The sequence below is a fragment of the Pelecanus crispus genome, chromosome W (genome assembly GCF_030463565.1).
Source record: "Pelecanus crispus isolate bPelCri1 chromosome W, bPelCri1.pri, whole genome shotgun sequence".
Classification (NCBI taxonomy): domain Eukaryota; kingdom Metazoa; phylum Chordata; class Aves; order Pelecaniformes; family Pelecanidae; genus Pelecanus; species Pelecanus crispus.
The window spans coordinates 656,923-678,782 of NC_134675.1; the positions used below are offsets into that span (position 1 = coordinate 656,923).

The 21,860-nt window shown below is 41.5% G+C and overlaps 1 protein-coding gene across 1 annotated transcript; it reads left to right on the top strand.

Annotated features, from left to right (window-relative positions):
• The first annotated feature begins 3,578 nt into the window (after positions 1–3,578).
• LOC104038597 (zinc finger protein 366) lies at positions 3,579–19,541 on the top strand. The gene is given in 5 exon segments (XM_009493015.2): positions 3,579–4,877; positions 7,464–7,655; positions 16,368–16,542; positions 19,028–19,354; positions 19,357–19,541. Coding segments are annotated over 5 exon segments (2,178 nt in total).
• Positions 19,542–21,860: the final 2,319 nt, after the last annotated feature.

A 21,860-nucleotide genomic window follows, 5' to 3' on the forward strand; every position in this document is an offset into this window, starting at 1 on the left:
GCACTAGATAGCATTCCATCTTAAATAACTAGGTGCTGGAGAAAGAAAGAAGTTTTAAAGTGCTTATATAGGAAAGACAAAAGGTCCCTAGGAGATATTTAATACAAAAATCCTTCACTTCATCCCCCTTTATTTATTGTTGAGTACTAAAATGAGATCAGCTACTCCAGTCAGATAGAACAAAATTAATGGGGAACTGTGCTATTAAAAGCTTTAAAGTTATCTGCTGAATTTATTTAAAGAAGGGACTGCTCCTTAACTATTTCTCGCATGGTGGTCAAATCTGCAGTCTCTTCTATGGTTTCCTCAGGACTCACATTTTTATGGAATTAAGTTCTGATTAATGTGAAGATCATGCCTCCATTCAAATCAGCAAGGGTTTGCTACCAACATGAAAGGAGATGAGAAGAGAGGCTAGATTTAATCTTTCCTCAATTTCTACATCATGGGGCTTGGCAGTTTGAAGGGAAAAATAAGCAGCAAGGTGATCCATATTTAGACTGTAAATCTGCACTTTCCCTCCTCTTTTAGGTGCTCTTTTGTCAGATTATACAGCACCTCTCTGACTGAGCTGGTCACTGACTGTTTAAACACTTTCCCTTGTAGGCTTGGTCCCATGATGTGTGTAACCGTGGACCGTGGAATAAAACCATACACACAGTGAAAGCAACCAAAGGTTAGTAGTGCAAGGAAATTATTTATTTCTAGTAATGTCGTGGTTTCGGCTGGGATAGAGTTCATTTTCTTCCTAGTAGCAGGCACAGTGCTGTGGTTTGGATTTAGTAGGAGAAGAATGCTGATAACACACTGATGGTTTAGTTGTTGCTGAGTACTGCTTATGCCAGTCAAGGACTTTTCAGCTTCCCATGCTCTGCCAGGGGCACAAGAAACTGGGAGGGGGCACAGCCAGAATAGTTGATCCAAACTGCCCCAAGGGCTATTCCATACCATACGGCGTCATGGGCAGTATAGAAACTGGGGGGGGTTGGCCGGGGAGCAGCGATCGCTGCTCGGGAACTGGCTGGGTATCGGTCGGTGGGTGGTGAGCAATTGCATTGGATATTGTTATTATTATTATCATTGTTGTATTGTTATTATTATCATTACTATTTTCCTTTATTTCAATTATTAAACTGTTCTTATCTCACCCCAGGAGTGTTTCTCACTCTTACTCCTCCGATTCTCTCCCCCATCCCATCGGGGTAGGGGGAGTGAGCAAGCGGCTGCGTGGTGCTGAGTTGGTGGCTGGGGCTAAACCACGACAAGTAATTTCAAGCAGTTCTACAGCCTCTGCCATAACTCCGTGTTCCAGATAGACTGAAATTTTGCATTAAACAGGCTGTGGAAGAAGGGAGGAACTGGCAGCCAAAAGACAAGACAGCAATTAGACACAACTCACTGTCACTTCTGTGTATTTTTGGCAGCATTTCAGTAATCTAACAAAGCCAGTGAATAACATAGCTGGGTTCTCAATTGCTATGGGCTTTCTGAAGCATTTCATACTCATTTTGCTGGTAAAGAATCAGATACACAAGATGAAAGACATTTGAAGGACGGGTCCATACTTTGAAGGGGAGATTTTGGTCTACAGGTATATTTTATGTTCAAATTGTGTGAGTTTAACATTGCTCAAGATGAATTTTGAAAAACTTTTTTTCCCTTTTGGAAAGAAGTGGAGTCTTTTTTGGTATTCAGAGGATTCCCTTCCCCTTCTCCCTTTTTAATAAGTCAATCATTTGTACCCAAAGAGTCTTCAAGATCTAACTGTTCCTTATTTTGCCCAGGGAGTTAGGGTGACAAGGCAACATAACAAAATGTATGCTCCCTAACAATCCTCTCTGATGGAACACACACACACATGCTTATATATATTTTTATACATTTTTTTAATATATATACATACACACATATATATTTGTATATATATAGTGTGTGTGTGTGTATACACACACACTACTGCCAATCAATGAGCTAGGGACTGAAAGTCACATCCTGGTATAATTATTAGATACTTATTCCAGTTTTAAGCATTTTTTTTTTAGGCTTTTGCCCTATCACAGGTATTTTTAGAATCATCATTTTAGAGATCCTACAATTTTCACTTCAATTACTATTCCTTCTTTATGCATTGATTGATCCCTTTGTCTAAAATTTCCATCTTAAAGTTTTGTCACTGAGCCTTTGGCTTCACACAGTATCTCAAAGATAATTCCACAACCTACCCTTTTAGAAGGAAGTAATCTGTTTGCAAGCAGGTTTTTAAGATGCCTTCTCTTGTCCACAGCCTAACTAGGTCAGAGAGATATGCTTTTATCTATCTTTAGAAGCAGATTTGTCCATCACGGAGCTTCCTGAAATGAAACAGGAGTGTCTTCAGTACTCTAACCACCTTCATGCTCTCCACCTAATATTTCCAAGAATGGTTTTACAAATAGCATCAACATGTCACAGGTAACAGAGGAAAAATATGTCTAGTTTTCCAACCTAACCTCCGCACAGACATACACACACACACACACTTTCAGATAAGTGCATCCCTAGAGAGCCAAGGCAAAAGGTAGAAGCCTTATTTAAGATGAACCAAAATTCATAATCAATATTTTAGATGAACCCCAAATTCAGGAGAAGCTTCCTGTACAATCAGTGGAATATAAAATTTTGCCATAGGACGATTATTAATCTGCATTGTCACACTGTACCATAGAAAGGATTGGAGCATTTTTAGGTGCCAATTACTCTGGAGACCTGAGGGGTTGTTGACATTAATTCTATATTTAGTTTTAAAGTGGGGGTTTTGTCCACTTGTTTAGAAACAAACAAAACCCCCCCTAGATTATGTCTATAAAACTGAAAGTAATTTCAGAGAGTGGTCAAAGGCCACTCCTCCAAATCTGCCAGGTAAATATCTCTGGGATTAAAACAAAGAAAATTAATTAATCTCTGCCGCCTTATTACAATACAAAGTGAGGGAAGCCAGGAAACACAGTGCAAAACCTGATGGTACACAGTGTCCTTTGATCACTTAGCCATTGTTTTCTCTCACAGCAACACATGTTAATGATACAAAGAAGTTTAAAATTTTTTGGCTTTGACTTTTCATGTCACAGCCATAATAAATGTGCACATTATTGTTTGTATTGCCATATCCTTTAGATGCACCGCCAATATCCAGAGTCTGTCAGCCAAGGACAGGATTTTGCCCACAAATAGCCTGGCTGAATTAAATTAAGCAGAAACATTGCCATACAGATTCATCTGCTAAGTAGTGTGTCATGGTACAGCATGCTTATGTTGCAAAGATGTTATATGGGTCAAACTTGATTTAAACCACCAATTCTACCACAGGGAGACCAAAGCTTCTTTGTTCTCCACTAGTCAGATGAATTCTGCTTTAAAAGGCATTTGTCTTATATGGACCTAAGACATCTTTAGTTGCATTTAATTAAAAAACCAGTAACCTCCAAACCAATAAACTAGACAATACAATGTTAACCCCAGGAGAACAGGAAGAAAAAAAGAGATTTGGGGTTTTTTTTTGTTTGTTTTAAGGAATTTGGGCAACACAGAAAAAATTAAACATGATGAAGAATGAAGAAACAAGTTTTGATGTGGACAGTACACGAGCCTCTCCCTTTTCCTGCTGCCTGCAGCCACTGAGCCCTGTTACAAAGCCACACAGAACAACTCTATTTGGTGAAGAATTCAGACCACACCTCTCACATTTCCACTATGGCCCTCCTACTCTTGGAGACATGGAAACTTTCCAGGGGTCCTTGGAAGGAGGGTCCCGGAAACGCAAGAGCATGCCAACAAAAATGCCTCCTTCTATCACTCTTGAGGGTTCCTCATCACCACCAGAAAGACCTGAAGAACACAATGATATAGGCTCTTCCAGTCTCCCCTTGGTGTTTCAACAGCCAGCACAGCCCAAATACAGTTCCCAGATGATCGACCTCCGCAACTTTGGTTTTCAGTTCTACAGAAATCTGGAGCACTTTGGAGCCAAGCCCATTAAGCAAGAACCAGTGAAGCCTAAGATGGCATGGCCCAGTAGCCCAGCATTCATGCAGGCTCCTTACCCTTATTATCCTAAAGTCCATCCTGGCTTAATGTTTCCTTTTATTGTGCCCCCAAACTTTCATTTCAGGAACCCCTTTCAAATGAAAAGGACTCCAGAGCCACCCTTCAGGAGGGCTGAAGTAAGAGGAAGTAGTGAAAATAAACAGAAAGTGGAAAGAGTAGATGTCAACCTTCAGATAGACGACAGCTACTACATTGATGTAGGGGGTGAACAGAAACGCTGGCAGTGTCCCATGTGTGAGAAGTCCTATACATCCAAGTACAATTTGGTCACCCATATCTTGGGGCACAGTGGCATTAAGCCACATGCTTGCACCCGATGTGGCAAACTTTTCAAGCAGCTGAGCCACTTGCACACGCATATGTTGACACACCAGGGCACTAGGCCACATAAGTGCCAGGTGTGCCACAAGGCTTTCACTCAAACCAGTCACCTTAAGAGACACATGATGCAACACAGTGACATCAAGCCTTACAACTGCAGGATCTGTGGCAGAGGTTTTGCCTATCCCAGCGAGCTGAAAGCACATGAGTCTAAGCATGAGAGTGGCCGAGAGAACATTTGTGTGGAGTGTGGTCTGGACTTCCCAACCTTGGCCCAGCTGAAGAGACACTTAACAGCCCACCGTGGCCCTATACAGTACAATTGCACTGAATGTGATAAGACCTTCCAGTACCCAAGTCAGCTGCAAAATCACATGATGAAGCACAAAGACATCCGTCCATATATCTGCACTGAATGCGGCATGGAGTTTGTGCAGCCTCACCATCTCAAACAACACTCCCTAACTCACAAGGTAAGCCATCACGAGTTGCACTGTTACCTTGCATCGGAAGGTAGCACAAGGATTACAGACTACTAAAGATACATGTACCTCCTTGGAAAGAAGGTAATCAGTCTATAGAGCTTCATGCTGGCCCTTTGCCAGTGGGAGAGTTTTATGCAGAGCAAAAGCCCCAGCAGCACTGGCAATACTAGAAGCTAGATGTCTCTTTCAGTCTTAAGAAAGTACATGCAAAAAGGTTTTGTTATAAACAGGAGTTAAATTAAAACACCTGTATTACTTCCCAAATTGTATTCCCATATCTCTGTTTCTGGGATTTATCTTCAGAATGACCTTCTGTAAAATAATATAATTTTGTAGAGCTGTCTAACTGCCCTGAAATTTTAACAGAAATTTTCTACTGAAAAACAGATCTATTGCTTTGCTTCCCTTAACTGGGAAGTAGGTGGATATGCAGTAAGCTGTATGTATGCAGCAAAAGAAAGTATATTATTACTCATCAGAATCTGAAGAATCATTATAATGAGGCATTTAGGGGAAAAACCAACGTAAGAAAAATTCCCCTTTGTGCATAAGTTATCCAGAATGCCAGTTAATAAAAGTGGACAAGCAGGACCATAATCCCAGCCAATTTGTATCAAGTGGCAGTCTTGCCACCACTGTCAGTAAAGACAGCAGTGTCAGTTTTGACTAGGAGCAGGCTTTGGAACACATCCAAAAGGATCACTTCAAAAAAAAGGAAAAATATAAGTGTTCCATTCAACAGTGTCTGAAATTAATTTATCCACCTTTACAACACTGTTATTAAGACAAGTCAAAAAACCCACGTTTTATAAAAATTTGCTTCCAGTCTTGCATATTTTTTCCTTTAACACTTGAATTTTGGCTTTTATATGAAAATCATAGAATCATAGAATCCTTTAGGTTGGAAAAGACCTTTAAGATCATCCAGTCCAACCATTAACCTAACACTACCAAGTCCACCACTAAACCAATTAAGGGTAGAGTAATAATTTCATGTTTCCTGGCTTGGTGTTGGGATTATTTATAATGAAAGTAAAAACTAGGAATCATTAAGATTGGAAAGGACCTCTAAGATCATCAGTCCAACCGTAAAACCAACACCACCACGCCTACTAAACCACGTCCCAAAGTGCCATGTCCGCCCATTTTTTGAACACTTCCAGGGATGGGGACTCCACCACCTCTCTGGGCAGACTGTTCCAATGCTTGACCAGTAAAGAAATTTCTCCTAATATCCAACCTAAACCTCTAAACACTTAACAACCCCAGTTCCCTCAGCCGCTCCCCATCAGCCCTGTGCTCCAGACCCTTCACCAGCTCCGTTGCCCTTCTCTGGACACGCTCCAGCACCTCAATGTCCTTCTTGTACTGAGGGGCCCAAAACTGGACACAGTATTCCAGGTGCGGCCTCACCAGCGCCGAGTACAGGGGGACAATCACCTCCGTGCTCCTGCTGGCCACACTATTCCTGAGACAAGCCAGGATGCTGTTGGCCTTCTTGGCCACCTGGGCACACTGCTGGCTCATGTTCAGCTGGCTGTCGACCAACACCCCCAGGTCCTTTTCAGCCAGGCAGCTTTCCAGCCACTCTTCCCCAAGCCTGGAGCGTTGCATGGGGTTGTTGTGACCCAAGTGCAGGACCTGGCACTTGGCCTTGTTGAACCTCATACAGTTGGCCTCGGCCCATCGGTCCAGCCTGTCCAGGTCCCTCTGCAGGGCCAAGTCATCTTTGTAATGGCAGTCTGTGGATGGAGTAATTGCTCTTGGCCCTTCACTAGTAAATCCTCATTACCTTCAGCAAGTTATACTCAAACTCTTAAAGTGTTTAGTGCTAAATTAATTAATTTTCATGGCATCTAAATGTCTTTTTGAGGAGCTGGCAGTTAGACAACATGGGTTTGACCAAGAATATTGAATTAAGCATTAATAAATTGACCAGATGGGATACAGGATGCTAGAAATGCTCTGTAAACACCAGATAAAATGGGGTCACTCCATTAGAGTTAGTGCAAGTACCACTAAGAGTAAATAGTTTTTTCTCTTCCTTGAATGTAACATGTACGTCCTTTTTTGGTGGCATTGCTTGAATACTCCTCGGTTATTTCAGATTATTTTCTATAGCTTCCTTCAAAACAGGGACAGGTCTTTTTTTAGAAGCCAATGACGCTCAATTACCATAGGCAGGCACTACTTTAGTCTCTTAACTGGTTAGCTTTTATTCTTGGTCAATAAGTGTACACATTTGACCAATATTTTACATAAGCAGCAGAGTAGGACAGAGAAGCTCTGCTACTATGTCTCACTGATTTGTAAACTTATGGATGGAAACAAAACTCATCATTACATTAAGCTTACATTTTGTTTTCCCTCTCTGCTTCTCAGATTCTTGTAAGAATTTGCCAAGAAAAAATACATAAGTATCTATTACTTCAGCAAATGATGTTAAAAGCAAAATAATTTATTATCTGCTTTGCTATTGCAGAATGAATAATTCATATATTGCTGTACTGAAGATGAAATTATCTAGAAAATATTCCATCTACAGAATTTTCTGGTTTTTTTCTTTTCTTCCAGGGTGTGAAAGAGCACAAATGTGGAATTTGTGGCCGGGAATTTACTCTGCTGGCCAATATGAAGCGACATGTCCTGATCCACACCAATATCAGAGCCTATCAATGCCATTTGTGCTTCAAGAGCTTTGTACAAAAGCAGACTCTCAAGGCCCACATGATTGTTCACTCTGATGTTAAACCCTTTAAATGCAAGGTAAGTGTATCTCCTTTGGTGGCAGAGGCATAAAACCACTGGATATTTCTGTGATGCTATCACCTGGTGATATGGTAGAATTAGAAAAGCAAGACTTGGTAACACATTCTACAGTTGTATTTAAATTAGCATAAAACAGTCTAGTTTCCTTTCTTGATCCAGGTTCTGCTTAGGTAGCACAAGATAATGGAGGTAAATATCTGTGATTTACTCCCTTCCCCTTCAATATCAGTAACTTTCACCCTCAAATATTTTTTTCCACTTAGTGAGCATTTAAATTCCACTGCGGTTTGAGGACAATAAACATACCTGACATTTGCTTAGTACAGCCATCCAAACAGAAGTCTAAGTGCTTAATAACTTGAAACACTGACTAAACACATAGATCAATTCATGCACCCTGCAGAGGACCATGGAAAAGCAGCAGCAACAATTTCAAACAGTGATGCTATGCAACAGATCAGGGAAGCACTCAAAGAAAGCCACAGCAATACTGAACTGCAGAAGGGATTTGAATGGGCCAAATGTAATTATCAGACTGAAATTCAGGGCAGGACATCAGTATCCTAATGAAATGGCCTCTGAGACCATCTGGCCTTTTTAGGATCCTCTGGGAATTCCAGTTTGCTACCTCCCTCCAGCACACTGGAGGCTGAACATTCCCTTTCCATCCCCTCTTCTCCCCCCTCCCCATAAACTTCTGAGGCTTTGGCTTTCTTGACTGTGGTCATCTCTAATTTCTTCCTTATGAATATTTATATTCTTATTCAGTCCTGGACACTACATCTGTTCCTTTTGCTGCCTATCTGGTTAAGTAGTATAGTCATACCTTGTGAAGTTAAAGGCTGTAGGTTTTATTCCCACTTTGATCTGCTCTGAGGGCTATAAATATAGAATCATAGAATCATAGAATCGTTTAGGTTGGAAAAGACCTTTAAAATCATCCAGTCCAACCATTAACCTACACTACCAAGTGTACTCTAAGCCAATCAAGGGTAGACTAGACTAAACCATGTCCCAGAGTGCCACGTCTACCCAATTTTGAACGCTTTCAGGGATGGGGACTCCACCACCTCTCTGGGCAGCCTGTTCCAATGCTTGACCACCCTTTCCGTGAAGAAATTTTTCCTAATATCCAATCTAAACCTCCCCTGGCACAGCTTGAGCCCATTTCCTCTTGTCCTATCGCTAACTACTTGGGAGAAGAGACCAACACCCACCTCACTACAACCTCCTTTCAGGTAGTTGTAGAGAGCAATAAGGTCTCCCCTCAGCCTCCTCTTCTCCAGGCTAAACAACCCCAGTTGCCTCAGCTGCTCCTCAGAAGGCCTGTGCTCCAGACCCTTCACCAGCTTCTCCCTGCTCCTGCTGGCCACACTATTCCTGATACAAGCCAGGATGCTGTTGGCCTTCTTGGACACCTGGGCACACTGCTGGCTCATGGTCAGCCGGCTGTCGACCAACACCCCCAGGTCCTTTTCAGCCAGGCAGCTTTCCAGCCACTCCTCCCCAAGCCTGGAGTGCTGCATGGGGTTGTTGTGACCCAAGTGCAGGACCCAGCACTTGGCCTTGTTGAACCTCATACAGTTGGCCTCGGCCCATCGGTCCAGCCTGTCCAGGTCCCTCTGCAGGGCCATCCTACCCTCCAGCAGATCGACACTCCCACCCAGTTTGGTGTCATCTGCAAACTTACTGAGGGTGCACTCAATCCCCTCATCTAGATTGTTGATAAAGATATTAAACAAGACTGGCCCCAAAATGGAGCCCTGGGGAACACTGCTCGTGACCGGCTGCCAACTGGACTTAACTCCATTCACCACTACTCTCTGGGCTCGGCCACCCAACCAGTTTTTTACCCAGCAAAGACTAAGCCCGTCCAAGCCATGAGCTGCCAGCTTCCCAAGGAGAATATTATGGGACACTGTGTGAAAGGCTTTGCTAAAGTCCAGGTAGATGACATCCACAGCCTTTCCTACATCCACAGCCTTTCCTTCATCCACCAGGTGGGTCACCAGGTCATAGAAGGAGATGAGGTTGGTCAAGCAGGACCTGCCCTTCATGAACCCATGCTGGCTGGGCCTGATCCCCTGGTCGACTTGGTCAACCTGTTGAGTTCACTCAAGATGAACTGCTCCATAATCTTTCCCGGCACCGAGGTCAGGCTGACAGGCCTGTAGTTCCCCAGGTCCTCCTTCCGGCCCTTTTTGTAGATGGGCGTCACATTGGCAAGCCATGTGAAATTGGCAAGCCATATGGAGTGGAGCATTGCATTGGGTTTACATGGCAAGGCTTTGGTAGCAGGGGGGCTACAGGGGTGGCTTCTATTAGAAGCTGCTGGAATCTTCCCCTATGTCTGACAGAGCCAATGTCAGCCGGCTCCAAGACGGACCCGCTGCTGGGCAAGGCGGAGCCAATCAGCGACAGTGGTAGCGCCTCTGGGATAACATATTTATGAAGGGGAAACAAACAAAGAAACCCTCAATGGTACACAAACTGCAGCTGGAGTGAGGAGTGAGAATATGTGAGAGGAATGACTCTGCAGACACCAAGGTCAGTGAAAGGGGAGGAGGTGCTCCAGGCACCAGAGCAGAGATTCCCCTGCAGCCCGTGGTGAAGACCCTGCTGAGACAGCTGTCCCCCTGCACCCATGGAGGCCCACAGGGGAGCAGATAGCCACCTGCACCCGGGGAGGACCCCATGCTGGAGCAGGTGGATGTGCCCGGAGGAGGCTGTGACCCCGTGGGAAGCCCATGCTGGAGCAGGCTCCTGGCAGGACCTGTGGACCCATGGGGAGGAGCCCATGCTGGAGCAGGTTTGCTGGCAGGACTTGTGACCCTACGGGGGACCCACACTGGAGGAGTCTGCTCCTGAAGGACTGCACCCCGTGGAAGGGACCCACGTTGGAGCAGGGGAAGAGTGTGAGGAGTTCTTCCCTTGAGGAGGAAGGAGCGGCAGAGACGTGTGATGAACTGACCGCAACCCCCATTCCCGTCCCCCTGCGCCACTCAGAGGGAGGAGGTAGAGAAAATCAGGAGTGAAGTTGAGCCCTGGAAGAAGGGAGGGGTGGGGGGAAGGTGTTTTGTGATTTGGTTTTATTTCTCATTACCCTACTCAGTTTTGATTGGCAATAAATTAAACTGATTTTCCCCAAGTCAAGTCTGTTTTGCCCGTGACAGTAATTGCTGAGTGATCTCTCCCTGTCATTATCTCAACCCACAACTTTTTTCCTTATCTTTTCTCTCCCCTGTCCAGTTGAGAAGGGGAGTGATAGAGCGGCTTTGGTAGGCACTTGGCATCCAGCCAGGGTCAAACCACCACAGTTTATGCCCAGGTAACTAAGGATTGATCTGGAAGCAATTTCTAGAACTCTTTTATCTAACATCTTTATGGAATTAAATGTTTTCTTAAAAGGAGTCTTTCATCGAGAAGCAAAAATGGATGAAAAATTTTAAATGGAATTATTTTCTCTTGAAAAATGTAGAACTTAAATTTCATAGGAAAATATGGCTTTTAGTGATAATTTTAATAGGAAAATGTCAAAATGAATCTTTTTTACTTCCTCATTTTGCTTTGATAACTTTGAAACATTTCACTTTGAAAAAATAAAAGCAAAGCCAGACAGGAACTGGAGTACCAACAGTATGTTTTCCAGCCAGTAACAAAAGCTCTACAGGAACACCTGTTTTTCTTCTTTTTTACTTCTCTGTCCCCACCCAATGTTCCTAGGAGGAAAGAAACAAGTAACCACAGTGAACCAGTTTCTCCTATGGCTGAAGGGGTATGAATCAACATCAGTGCCCCTGAGCCGAGTGGAGATCCTAACTATAAGCAAAGAGAGGATCAAGAATTGCTCTTTGGCATTAGGAACATCCCCTCCCTCTCTAGCAAAGCCCTTGAAAGACTTGAGCAAGTATTTCTGCCTGGTATTCAGAGGGTTAAGGCAATGACCAGATAGCAGCCTTTTGGCTTCAAGCTCCTCCTCAGCAGAAGGAAGGATATAGCTGTATGAACAGCCTGCTTAACAATGGCTCACATGTCCCCGGGGAACCGCCTGCAAATAGATTTCATCTTGCTTTCTCTTGTACTTTTCAAAGCTTCCTGTTTTCTCACGGTCCTTTTGGACAGTTTACAGTCTTTCCCCCTCTCCTTCTCTCTTTGAGGAAAGGAACACCCTTCTTATAAAGAAAAAAAAAAAAAAAAGAAAAAAGAAGAATGCAAGGGAAAGAGAACACAGCAGTAGCCTTTCTACTTCACCACATGCAATGGTTTTCTTTACTTTTTTCTCACAGCAAAAAAAACCCATGAGGCTTTCCTATGTGTCTAATCACAGCTAAGCACAGACTATCTGAAGTGAGGGAGTAGCAGTTGTCCCTTCTGTTTCCTCATCCAGCTGTAGCCTGGATCTGTGTTTGATTTTTCTCTGGAGTGAACTTCTCTATAGCTTTTAAAGGCCTGAGCCCATGCTTCCTTGTTTATTTCTGTTTTAAACAAAAACACTGAAGAGTTCTGAAGGAGTTGCACCAACTGGTGCAATAGTGCTAATTCTGATTTGCAGAGTAAGCTCCTATGAAATTTACAGTTGCTTTTAGTGCTGAAGTCAATAATGTTTTAGACCTGTAATAAAGAATGCAATGAAGTTTTCTCCAGCCTAGTGAAATGCACTTTGCAGCAGATGTTTTGAACTCCACTTTTTCCCATCTAAAATCATGGGTTTAGATCAGGATTGAAAACCAAAGAAAATGTGATATATAAATACTTTGGGAAGAAACAAAACAGACTGACAAAACTAGAAGGGTGATACTTCATGCAGTGGCTTAGGAAGACAAAATCTAGTGTTGAACTAATTCAGCTTTTCTAGCAAACTGTACTGAAGTCCATTTCATCAGCCAGTGCATCAAAGTGTGTTCAGCAGACTTGCAGCTGAGGTCTTTCTCTTCAGGGCTTGAATTTTATTTTGTCTAAACTAGAGAGCCTAACAAAAGGTCCACAAGTAAACCATGTTGTTCCTGCTGTCCCAAGATCTCTTGCATGAGCTTTGCATCTCCCTGAGTGCTAAGGTGCTCTGTGGTGACTTCTGCTGGAGCTCCCTCCCATGCAACTGGCTCTGGGTCATCTTTCATACTCTGCTCATCAGTGCCCTGTCCTGTCACAGAGAAAGAAAATCTTGTATACCTTTCTAGTTTGGTCTGCAGACTCAGGCTGTTGTTTAAGCACTAGCTGTGAACCCCAGCTAGCTCTGATTTGCTGTCTTTCAGCATGTGAGCCTGAAACCTGCTCCCTTTGCCCTCTGAATCACGGACATTCATCTGAAACTTGTCTTGTGCCTTTTGAAAGGGACATCTTACCCAGATACCATGCCACACAGAGCCATGGTTCTGAAAAAACAATTTTCATATCTGCATTTCTTTCATTTTCCTGCCACACCTCTCCACTCTGGTACTTTTTCCTCATGTCCCCAGAGGAGATTTCAGGACAGGAACACATTACACATTCCTAAGACTCTGCATGACTTTGGGAAATGGAAAACCTACCACCTTTATTCAGAAACACAAAACTTTTATGCTGTAAGGAACTATCCTTTAGGAAGTCCCCTCTCCTCATTATGAAGAGAAATAAATGTTGCCTTGACAGAAAAAAAAAGCTCCTACCAGACTCATTTTACTACTCAATACCTTATAAAGATATAGATTTGCATGAAGTACTCTAGCCATGTTCAACCTGATTTTCCTTGATTACCAATTTAGATAGAGGAATAAAGACCTAGCTAACAGAAAGCAAAAGCTGGTGAGAACACAGGTCAGCCAAGCAGATAACCAGAAGCCTTCTGCTAAGAGGTATGAGAGAGGTATTATTATTGGCATTCTTATAGCCAGAGAAATATTGACACATCATAGATCGTTCCAGCAGCTGTCAAGGTATATTCAGCTGGTGTTCTTCCTTGTGAATTTTCTGTGCTCATCAGTGCTTCTTCTCCTCTTTGCTTCCTCCCAGCACTTTCAGAACGTTTTTTGGTGCATTCATTTCACTGAATAGAAGTCATCTGGCAGATTAGCTTTCTTTGAATGCAAAAGAGAGACAGTCCTCTTCCTAAGTGGATGGATGACCCTTGGAATCTGATATCTTACTTTTACAAATTAATAACTCATTTTTAGTGGCTATTATTTTTTCCTTTTTTTTCACTTTGCTGATAAATTTATTTGCTAGAATGTTCATTTTAGCAAAATCACAGAGAGAAAATCACAGAAGAGCACTAATGCAGCTGAAGTAAATATTTTTTTAAAAGCAAGTGAATATTTCTGGACTTTTCCTTTTTGCAACATTGACTCAGCTCTAGTTTTTATTTAAAAACAATACCACTGCAAATTTTTATATTGGTGGACTGCATCCATTTTCTCTCAAGAGATGGTTTAAAAAGCAAAGGATACAGTACTACTTCACCAAGGATCATTCCACTACCTACATTTCATCCATATATTCCAGGTGATGGCTTTGTGAATTTTAATCAAAAAGTAATGTAGCAGGCCTTCTGTACTACCAAAATAAATTAAATCAGAAGTCAGATAGGACCAAAAATTTGGTGGAATCTCAGTAATTGCTATTTAATAATTTTCTTCCAGATGAGTACATTGCTTGATATAAGTTTCAGTTACTCAGCAATGGTGATTCTGGATCAATAAAGACTGTAAAAAAAAATTCTGATGGTAAAAGGATTTGTCTAAAAACATTCCAAAAATAGAGCTTAAGTAGAGAGCAAACACAGAAGTTTGCAGAGGATGGAAATACCTACTTGAATGTGAATAAAATTATAAATCCTGATAGGGTAAGACCAGAAGACAAGTAAGACTAGAAGCTTGTAATAGTGATGTCAAACTCTCATGTCTTGAATCATAGAATCATAGAATCATTTAGGTTGGAAAAGACCCTTAAGATCATCGCGTCAAACAGTAAACCTAACACTGCCAAGTCCACCACTAAACCATGTCCCTAAGCACCACATCTACACGTCTTTTAAATACCTCCAGGGATGGGGACTCAACCACTTCCCTGGGCAGCCTGTTCCAGTGCTTGACAACCCTTTCCGTGAAGAAATTTTTCCTAATATCCGATCTAAACCTCTCCTGGCGCATCTTGAGCCCATTTCCTCTTGTCCTATCGCTAACTACATGGGAGAAGAGACCAACACCCACCTCACTACAACCTCCTTTCAGGCACTTGTAGAGAGCGATAAGGTCTCCCCTCAGCCTCCTCTTCTCCAGGCTAAACAACCCCAGTTCCCTCAGCCGCTCCTCAGAAGGCCTGTGCTCCAGACCCTTCACCAGCTTCATTGCTCTTTGGATGCAAGATTATATTTGATTTATAAGGGACCAGACTACAAAAGGACCCATCTAGATAAACAACAACAATTAAAAAAGCCCCTTATTGTTTCATCAAATTGAAACATCAATGGCTCCAGCTGTCAGGAACATGCTTCAGGGAAAGCTGAGTTATTCTTGCAGCCCCATGACTGTTTAAATTCCAGCTTACTGACCAGAGACACTGAAACACAGAAGCTGGTAAACAAAAGATAAGAGGATCAGAGAAAAATGGAGGAGTGAGAAACAAAGAAAAAAGGAATTTCTTTTTCTAGCTTTAAGCAAAATGTGCAGCCATTTCATTTCCACTTAAGGAGAAGTAATATTCTGCTTGACTGTTTCACAGAAATCCTTCATTGGTTTTATTTTGTATCTCCATCTCTGCCTGGCATTGTACTTGATTAAAGGCTAGATTTATAAACTACAAATGAAATAGTTCACCAGGGCAGAAAGTTATACTTTGAATTTCATTCAAGTAAAGACCTTTTCAGGTTACGTACTTAAGCCTCTCCCCTCCTGTCCTGGTTTCGGCTGGGATAGAGTTAATTTTCTTCCTAGTAGCAGGCACAGTGCTGTGGTTTGGATTTAGTAGGAGAAGAATGCTGATAACACACTGATGGTTTAGTTGTTGCTCAGTACTGCTTATGCCAGTCAAGGACTTTTCAGCTTCCCATGCTCTGCCAGGGGCACAAGGAGCTGGGAGGGGGCACAGCCAGAACAGTTGATCCAAACTGCCCCAAGGGCTATTCCATACCATAAGGCGTCATGGGCAGTATGGAAACTGCGGGGGTTGGCCGGGGAGCAGCGATTGCTGCTCGGGGACTGGCTGGGTATCGGTCGGCGGGTGGTGAGCAATTGCACTGTGCATCACTTGCTTTGGATATTATTATCATTATTATATTGTTACTATTATCATTACTATTTTCCTTTATTTCAATTATTAAACTGTTCTTATCTCAATGCAGGAGTGTTTCTCACTCTTACTCCTCCAATTCTCTCCCCCATCCCACCAGGGCAGGGGGAGTGAGCGAGCGGCTGCGTGGTGCTGAGTTGCTGGCTGGGGCTAAACCATGACACCTCCTTACAACAACATTCCCTGATTTTGGGGAATCCTTGACTGTGTGTCTCTCCTAGTCACCAAATTAAAAAAAAATGGCAGCAGTGCAGAAGGCCCTAGATACATCAAACTCAACCACATATTCTTGTCTGTAGGTTTTTTGCCTGTATCTTTGAAAAACAAATTGCAGCCAGAAGGTGCCAGGGTTCAAGTTGAGAAGGGTAGGTTCTATTTCTTTTTAAAATGTTCTCCTTGGAAGTACCCTTATGAACAAATAATTTTCATTTTTACTGTTTTTAACAGCTATGTGGAAAGGAATTTAACAGAATGCACAATTTAATGGGACACATGCACTTGCACTCAGACAGTAAGCCTTTCAAGTGCCTCTACTGTCCCAGCAAATTCACCTTGAAGGGGAACCTAACCAGGCACATGAAAGTCAAACACAGAGTCGTGGAAAGAGGATTTAATTCTCAAGGTAATGTTTTCCATTTATTCTCTGAGAGGTTTGAAGGCGCATATCAGTAAACCCAAATGGGCTTTGTACCGCAGATCTACAATCTCGTACCATAGATCCAATGTGATTGGAAGATATTGAATCCCATAAGCCTGGGAGGCTGTTATCTGCAAGGTAGTGACCCTTGTCTCAGAGACCTTTCAGACTAGATATCTGATGACACAGAGGTACAGACCAAGATGGAGTAGTAGATGGAGACAAAATGAGACAGTACTTGTGAGCACAAAGGAAATAATTTTAGCGTGCTGAGTTGCTGTTGTCAAGTGTTAGGGAAAATATAGTCAGTAGTGTTAGAGCAGGGGATTTATCAAGCCATACCAAATGTTCTTGTACTTAAACTCAGGGCTGCCAATTACTGTGGGGAAGGTGCAATATCCACAGCACTGCAGAGCTTCTCCCAGCATGTGAGTACCCCTGAGACACAAACAGGAGTGAGCTGGTGGAGACTCAGCCTTAGTGAGACTGTGGCACATGTAGTTGGCCAGGGGAATGACTGGAGGACATGGCTGAAATTCCATTGATCTTCCTGACTGAGGGTGTAGTTCCATTATTTTTTAATAAATTTTACAGTTTGGGGGGAGGGGGGGGGGGGTGTTGATTCCCAGATGTTGACAGACCACAGCCTAGCAGCCATGAACAAGCAGACATTTTTCCCAGACACATCTGGTTAGGAGTTTATAGTTTTTCTCTCATATTTGAGGTACATCCCCATGGTTTTAAACATGGGGATAAATCGTAAATACATTCAAAGCTGACAGAAGCAAAAAATCTAGAAGATTTCACGGGTCTTGTTCACTGCTTATTGGATTCTAGTCTAGAATGGGAATGGAAGCCCAAATGGCTCTACATCCAAGAGCCTTTCTGATTAAGATATGTTTATTCTGTGATGTATTGACATAGCTGATGTTAGATAAAGGCCATAAACTCAGACCCAGTTTACAAAGAAGCATGTGGACAGGAGGAGACACTCCTCCCTCATCTCAAACTATATGGATTTTTGACCATTCAGGGTATCCTGCAAAGCATTTCCTACCTCCTGCCCACCACATACACTTCCTAAAATCAGCCTCATGTGTGCACACATGCCAATGCTATCTAAAGAAGTGGGGGAATTAGGGGGGATTGTTTTGAGAGTTTGAGTATCCAAGATATTTTGTTTGTTAAGACTTTCTGGATAAATAACTCCTTCATGGGTAAGATTTCTTGGCATCCCTCAAATTCAGGCTTTAGGGCAGCCTAGCACATATGGAAGACACATGGTCTAAAGACATTTGGGATAAAATTTACAAAGATCCTAACAGATAATAATATAAATGGCTCTTTTTTCCTGTAAGTCTACAGCATCATGCTAGTTACACAATTACTTGTAATTGAAGACAGCCTAAGTGCTTATCAGACATAAGACAATTTGTGAGGGCTGCCACCTGCTCATGAACCATTTTAACAAATATAACCTGTTGCAAAATAGCAGCTGTATCTAGTGAGGCTGGATAAATCCTGCAGAAACTGGATTCAATTACTGAGGAAAAAAACCACTAAAACTAAGTAAGTAAAATAGTGGCTCTCATAGATTTTTGCTATTGGGTGAAATCCTCACCACAGTACTGTCATCTTTCTTTTAATTAAGATGGACTATGCCTGCAGTGTCTGAATCTTCTTCTGTGCATCCTGATGGTCAGAGCACATTTAAGTCCACAGATGTCTCCTGGGTAACATCTGGGTTTCCAGCAAGAGGAACAGAAAGGAGACGCTCGGACAAATATCAAGACAAACTAGATCCAGGACCACACTCAGATTTATACTGCACAACTCAAAATCATCATTTGAGTATAATGATTTCTTCAAGCTGAAGCACTGTCTAGTGAATATAGCTTTTCAGTGGCACTAGATGAGAGAGGAAAAATCAAGGACAGTGGAGGTCGTAGACTGACGAGACATGATTGTGTTTTCATTTTTAAAGTAGTAACTTTGAACCAGGGGGTCCATAGAACAAATTTGTTAGCATGTTTTTAATCTCTTCCACTCCTCTGGAAAAAAATGTACAAAACCTGGGACTTTGATTATGGCATGTGATGGTTTAGATCAAAGTGTTCATTTAAAAAAAAAATAGGAAGGAGGAAGTGGGTAGGTTCACTGGCAAAAATAGTTTACAAGAGGCCAGGACACTTCACTTTTATTCCTAGCTCTCTCATCAAGTGTCTGGCATGTACAGCACAATGTTTTGTGTGTCCTGACCTGGCTGTGAAGTGGATACAATAGTACTTTTAACAGCATCTCAAAGGAGATGCCATGAGATGTAAACAGAAAAGTAGTTGGAGATAGCTGGATGGAAGACAAAGGTAAAATATTAAATAGAAAGCCATCTCACATTTTTTAACCATGTGTCACATAGTGAAATTTGCTATATATAAATTGTTCCTTTTCTCCCCCCTCAAACCACTACAAGGTTTTGGAAGAAGAATTTCTCTGTCCCAGACAAATGTTTTGAGAAGCTTGGAACAGGAAGAACCATTTGATCTTTCCCAGAAAAGTCAAGGGAAGGGAATCTCATTTCATTCGGATGGCAAGAGTGCCAAGGGAAGCTCATGCCAGGAAGAAGAGGAAGACAACCGCTATGAAACAGAGCATTACAGCCCTGGCATGTACCATCATGACAACAACAAGCTGTACGTGGCTCAAGATCTGTCTGGCAAACCTGAGTGCATGAGGAAGGACTGCAATGAAAAGGAAGAAATGCTAAGTGAGGGAGGACTAGAAAAGAGAATAGGAAATTCAAACAGGAGAGCCAAGGAGAGAGAGACCTTGCAAACAGCAAAGAACACCTCAGCTTTAGATCATTTGAAAAGGCCAGACTTGGCCATTCTCTCTCTGATTACTTGTATTTCAAACACAGGAACAAAAGTTTGAAAAAATTACTGGAAAGAAAAATGGAAAACCAAACAATGCTTATAGGCATTTAAATGGACATTTTAAAACAGATGGAAAATTGGAACCAGATAGCTTTTAGCATGAACTGTAATTTACCAAAGCCTGGAAGTTTGTAGTAGTCTTTAGAAATAAACAAGCCAAATGAATAAAAATATTTTAAGGTAAAACACGTACATTAAAAGAATAAAGCAGTCCAAGGTCACCAAGAAATGCAATAGATATTGAACACTAACATTTTTATACTTATCCAATTGATGTAAAAGCAGACAATGGGGTGGGTACAGAAGTTTATTTTCCTTTATCTGGGGTGGTAGAGACTTATACACAATTTTCTAGTTATCAAAAAGCAACATACTTTAGTGTTTGATTTATTATCTGACTAAATATATATGAACATTTCTAACCATAGGTCTCAAAAAAATCTGAAAATGCTAAGTATTTCACAGTATAAGCAAGAGTACTGTTAAATATGGTGTGCATGAAAGTGCTGTCACTCTCAGAACTAACACAATCCAAATACTTTCATTTACTGAAGTTACTGTTTTAGTTCAACCACTTACAATGAGAAATGGGAAATAAATTAAGAAGAAATGCTAACGTCTTGTGAGATAGTGAAGTGCAGCTCTGCAAGGCTTTGAAAGGACTGGAATTTGTTATGGTCACAGAAGCTTTTCCTCTGGCACAAGGAATGTTCATGTTTTGCTATGTTTCAGTCAGTATGGGAGTATTCAGCAAGTCTTCAAGTGAAATAGCATGGACTGCATTGACATTTTTTTTCTACTGTCTGCTCAGACCAATACATTTAATCATCATCAGTGTGTAGCATTTGCAAGTCTTGCTGTAATTACACATAAAGCAATAAGAGTCATTTCATTGAGAAAATGATGTAATTTTGCCATTTATCTCTTCAGTTTATCTTGGCTAGCAAGGATGATTTTGAAATTCCCAGATCTGATCAGATTTTATTTTAGAAGGGATGTCAAAAAAGAGCCCTTACAGGGCAAGTAGTGCCTCACAGAGGAAAACTGTTTTTCGATTTCCTCTTATCTGAGTCAGAATTTTTCCCTTATTAAAATGGCTTGACCAGTAAGCTCCAGGCCTTTCAGAAGAATTCTATTAATGCAGTTTTTAATGAGTCATTCCCAACTTTTCATCCTCTGATTCCCATACAATTATATGTTCATAAAAATATATATATATACAATTATATGTTCATAAAAGCACATTCCATTAAGCACATTCCATTAATTGCATGAATAGTTTGACCAGCACCTTAATTCCTGCATCTTCAAGATATATGACAAACAGCCCCAAGCCATCCTGTTGCTTTTAAGGAAATAAAGTTTTAATAAGTAGTTTAATTATTCCTATGTCATTTTGACATCCCAGCTCAAAAGGTTAAAACTTATATATATGGTACATCATTTCCAAATAATACTTCATTCTTCACTTACCTGCCAAGATCTTGATTTGAAATACCTTGTTATCATCATGCTCAATATATAGCAACTTATAATTAAATACTGTCATATACTTATGGCTTGCTAAGGCTAGAGGCCTGTAGCTGCAGCTCTCTGCCATTATAAGAAACCTCTCACGTTACAGAAGTAATTCTCACACCTACCAGTTAATCAGCATTCGCAGGGCAATAGTTCTTATTCATTATGTAAAACTGGATTTGTGTAGTCCAAGGTTGCAGAAGATGGTTTCATTTTTCACAGTTCAAACACAGCATAATAAAGATTCTGAATGAAGAGCAGAGAAAGCTATTGATATAAGAAGCTTTAATGTACAGATCACTCTTCTAAACGTAATTAACTCTACAGCTGATGTACATACTTTTTTAAAATAAAAAGGGTATACCAAGTTGATGTGGAATGTAGGCCACTTTAGGACTAGAATAAATGATGTCTTTCAAAATGAGGTGTATTTCAGAGATACATAGCTATGTTTTTTTCAGTGATGAACGGTTTTATCATATACATTCAACTTCCTTGCTTCCACTGCAAGATAACTCCTCTTGAAAAAGGAGCCATCTTTCAAGGAAAGCATTATGGTCAAGCAGAAGAATCAGAAATCTTTCAGGAATAATGTAAACAACTGCATTCTTTCTCAGTCTAGAAGGGAAATGATCAGGTAGAAATTCTATTTTAGAACATATACAACCAAGAGCTAGGAGCCACTGACTCAGAAATGTCTCTCTCAAGGTGATGTAGTTCCCAGCTGTGCACCATTCAAGATCAGTCCATTCCACCTTTGCAGCCATGTAAGTTCTATAATAAAAGTTGAACCTGGTTGCAATTTCTATAATGGTGGTCATGCAGATGAGTTGAACTTAGCAAGTCACTTCA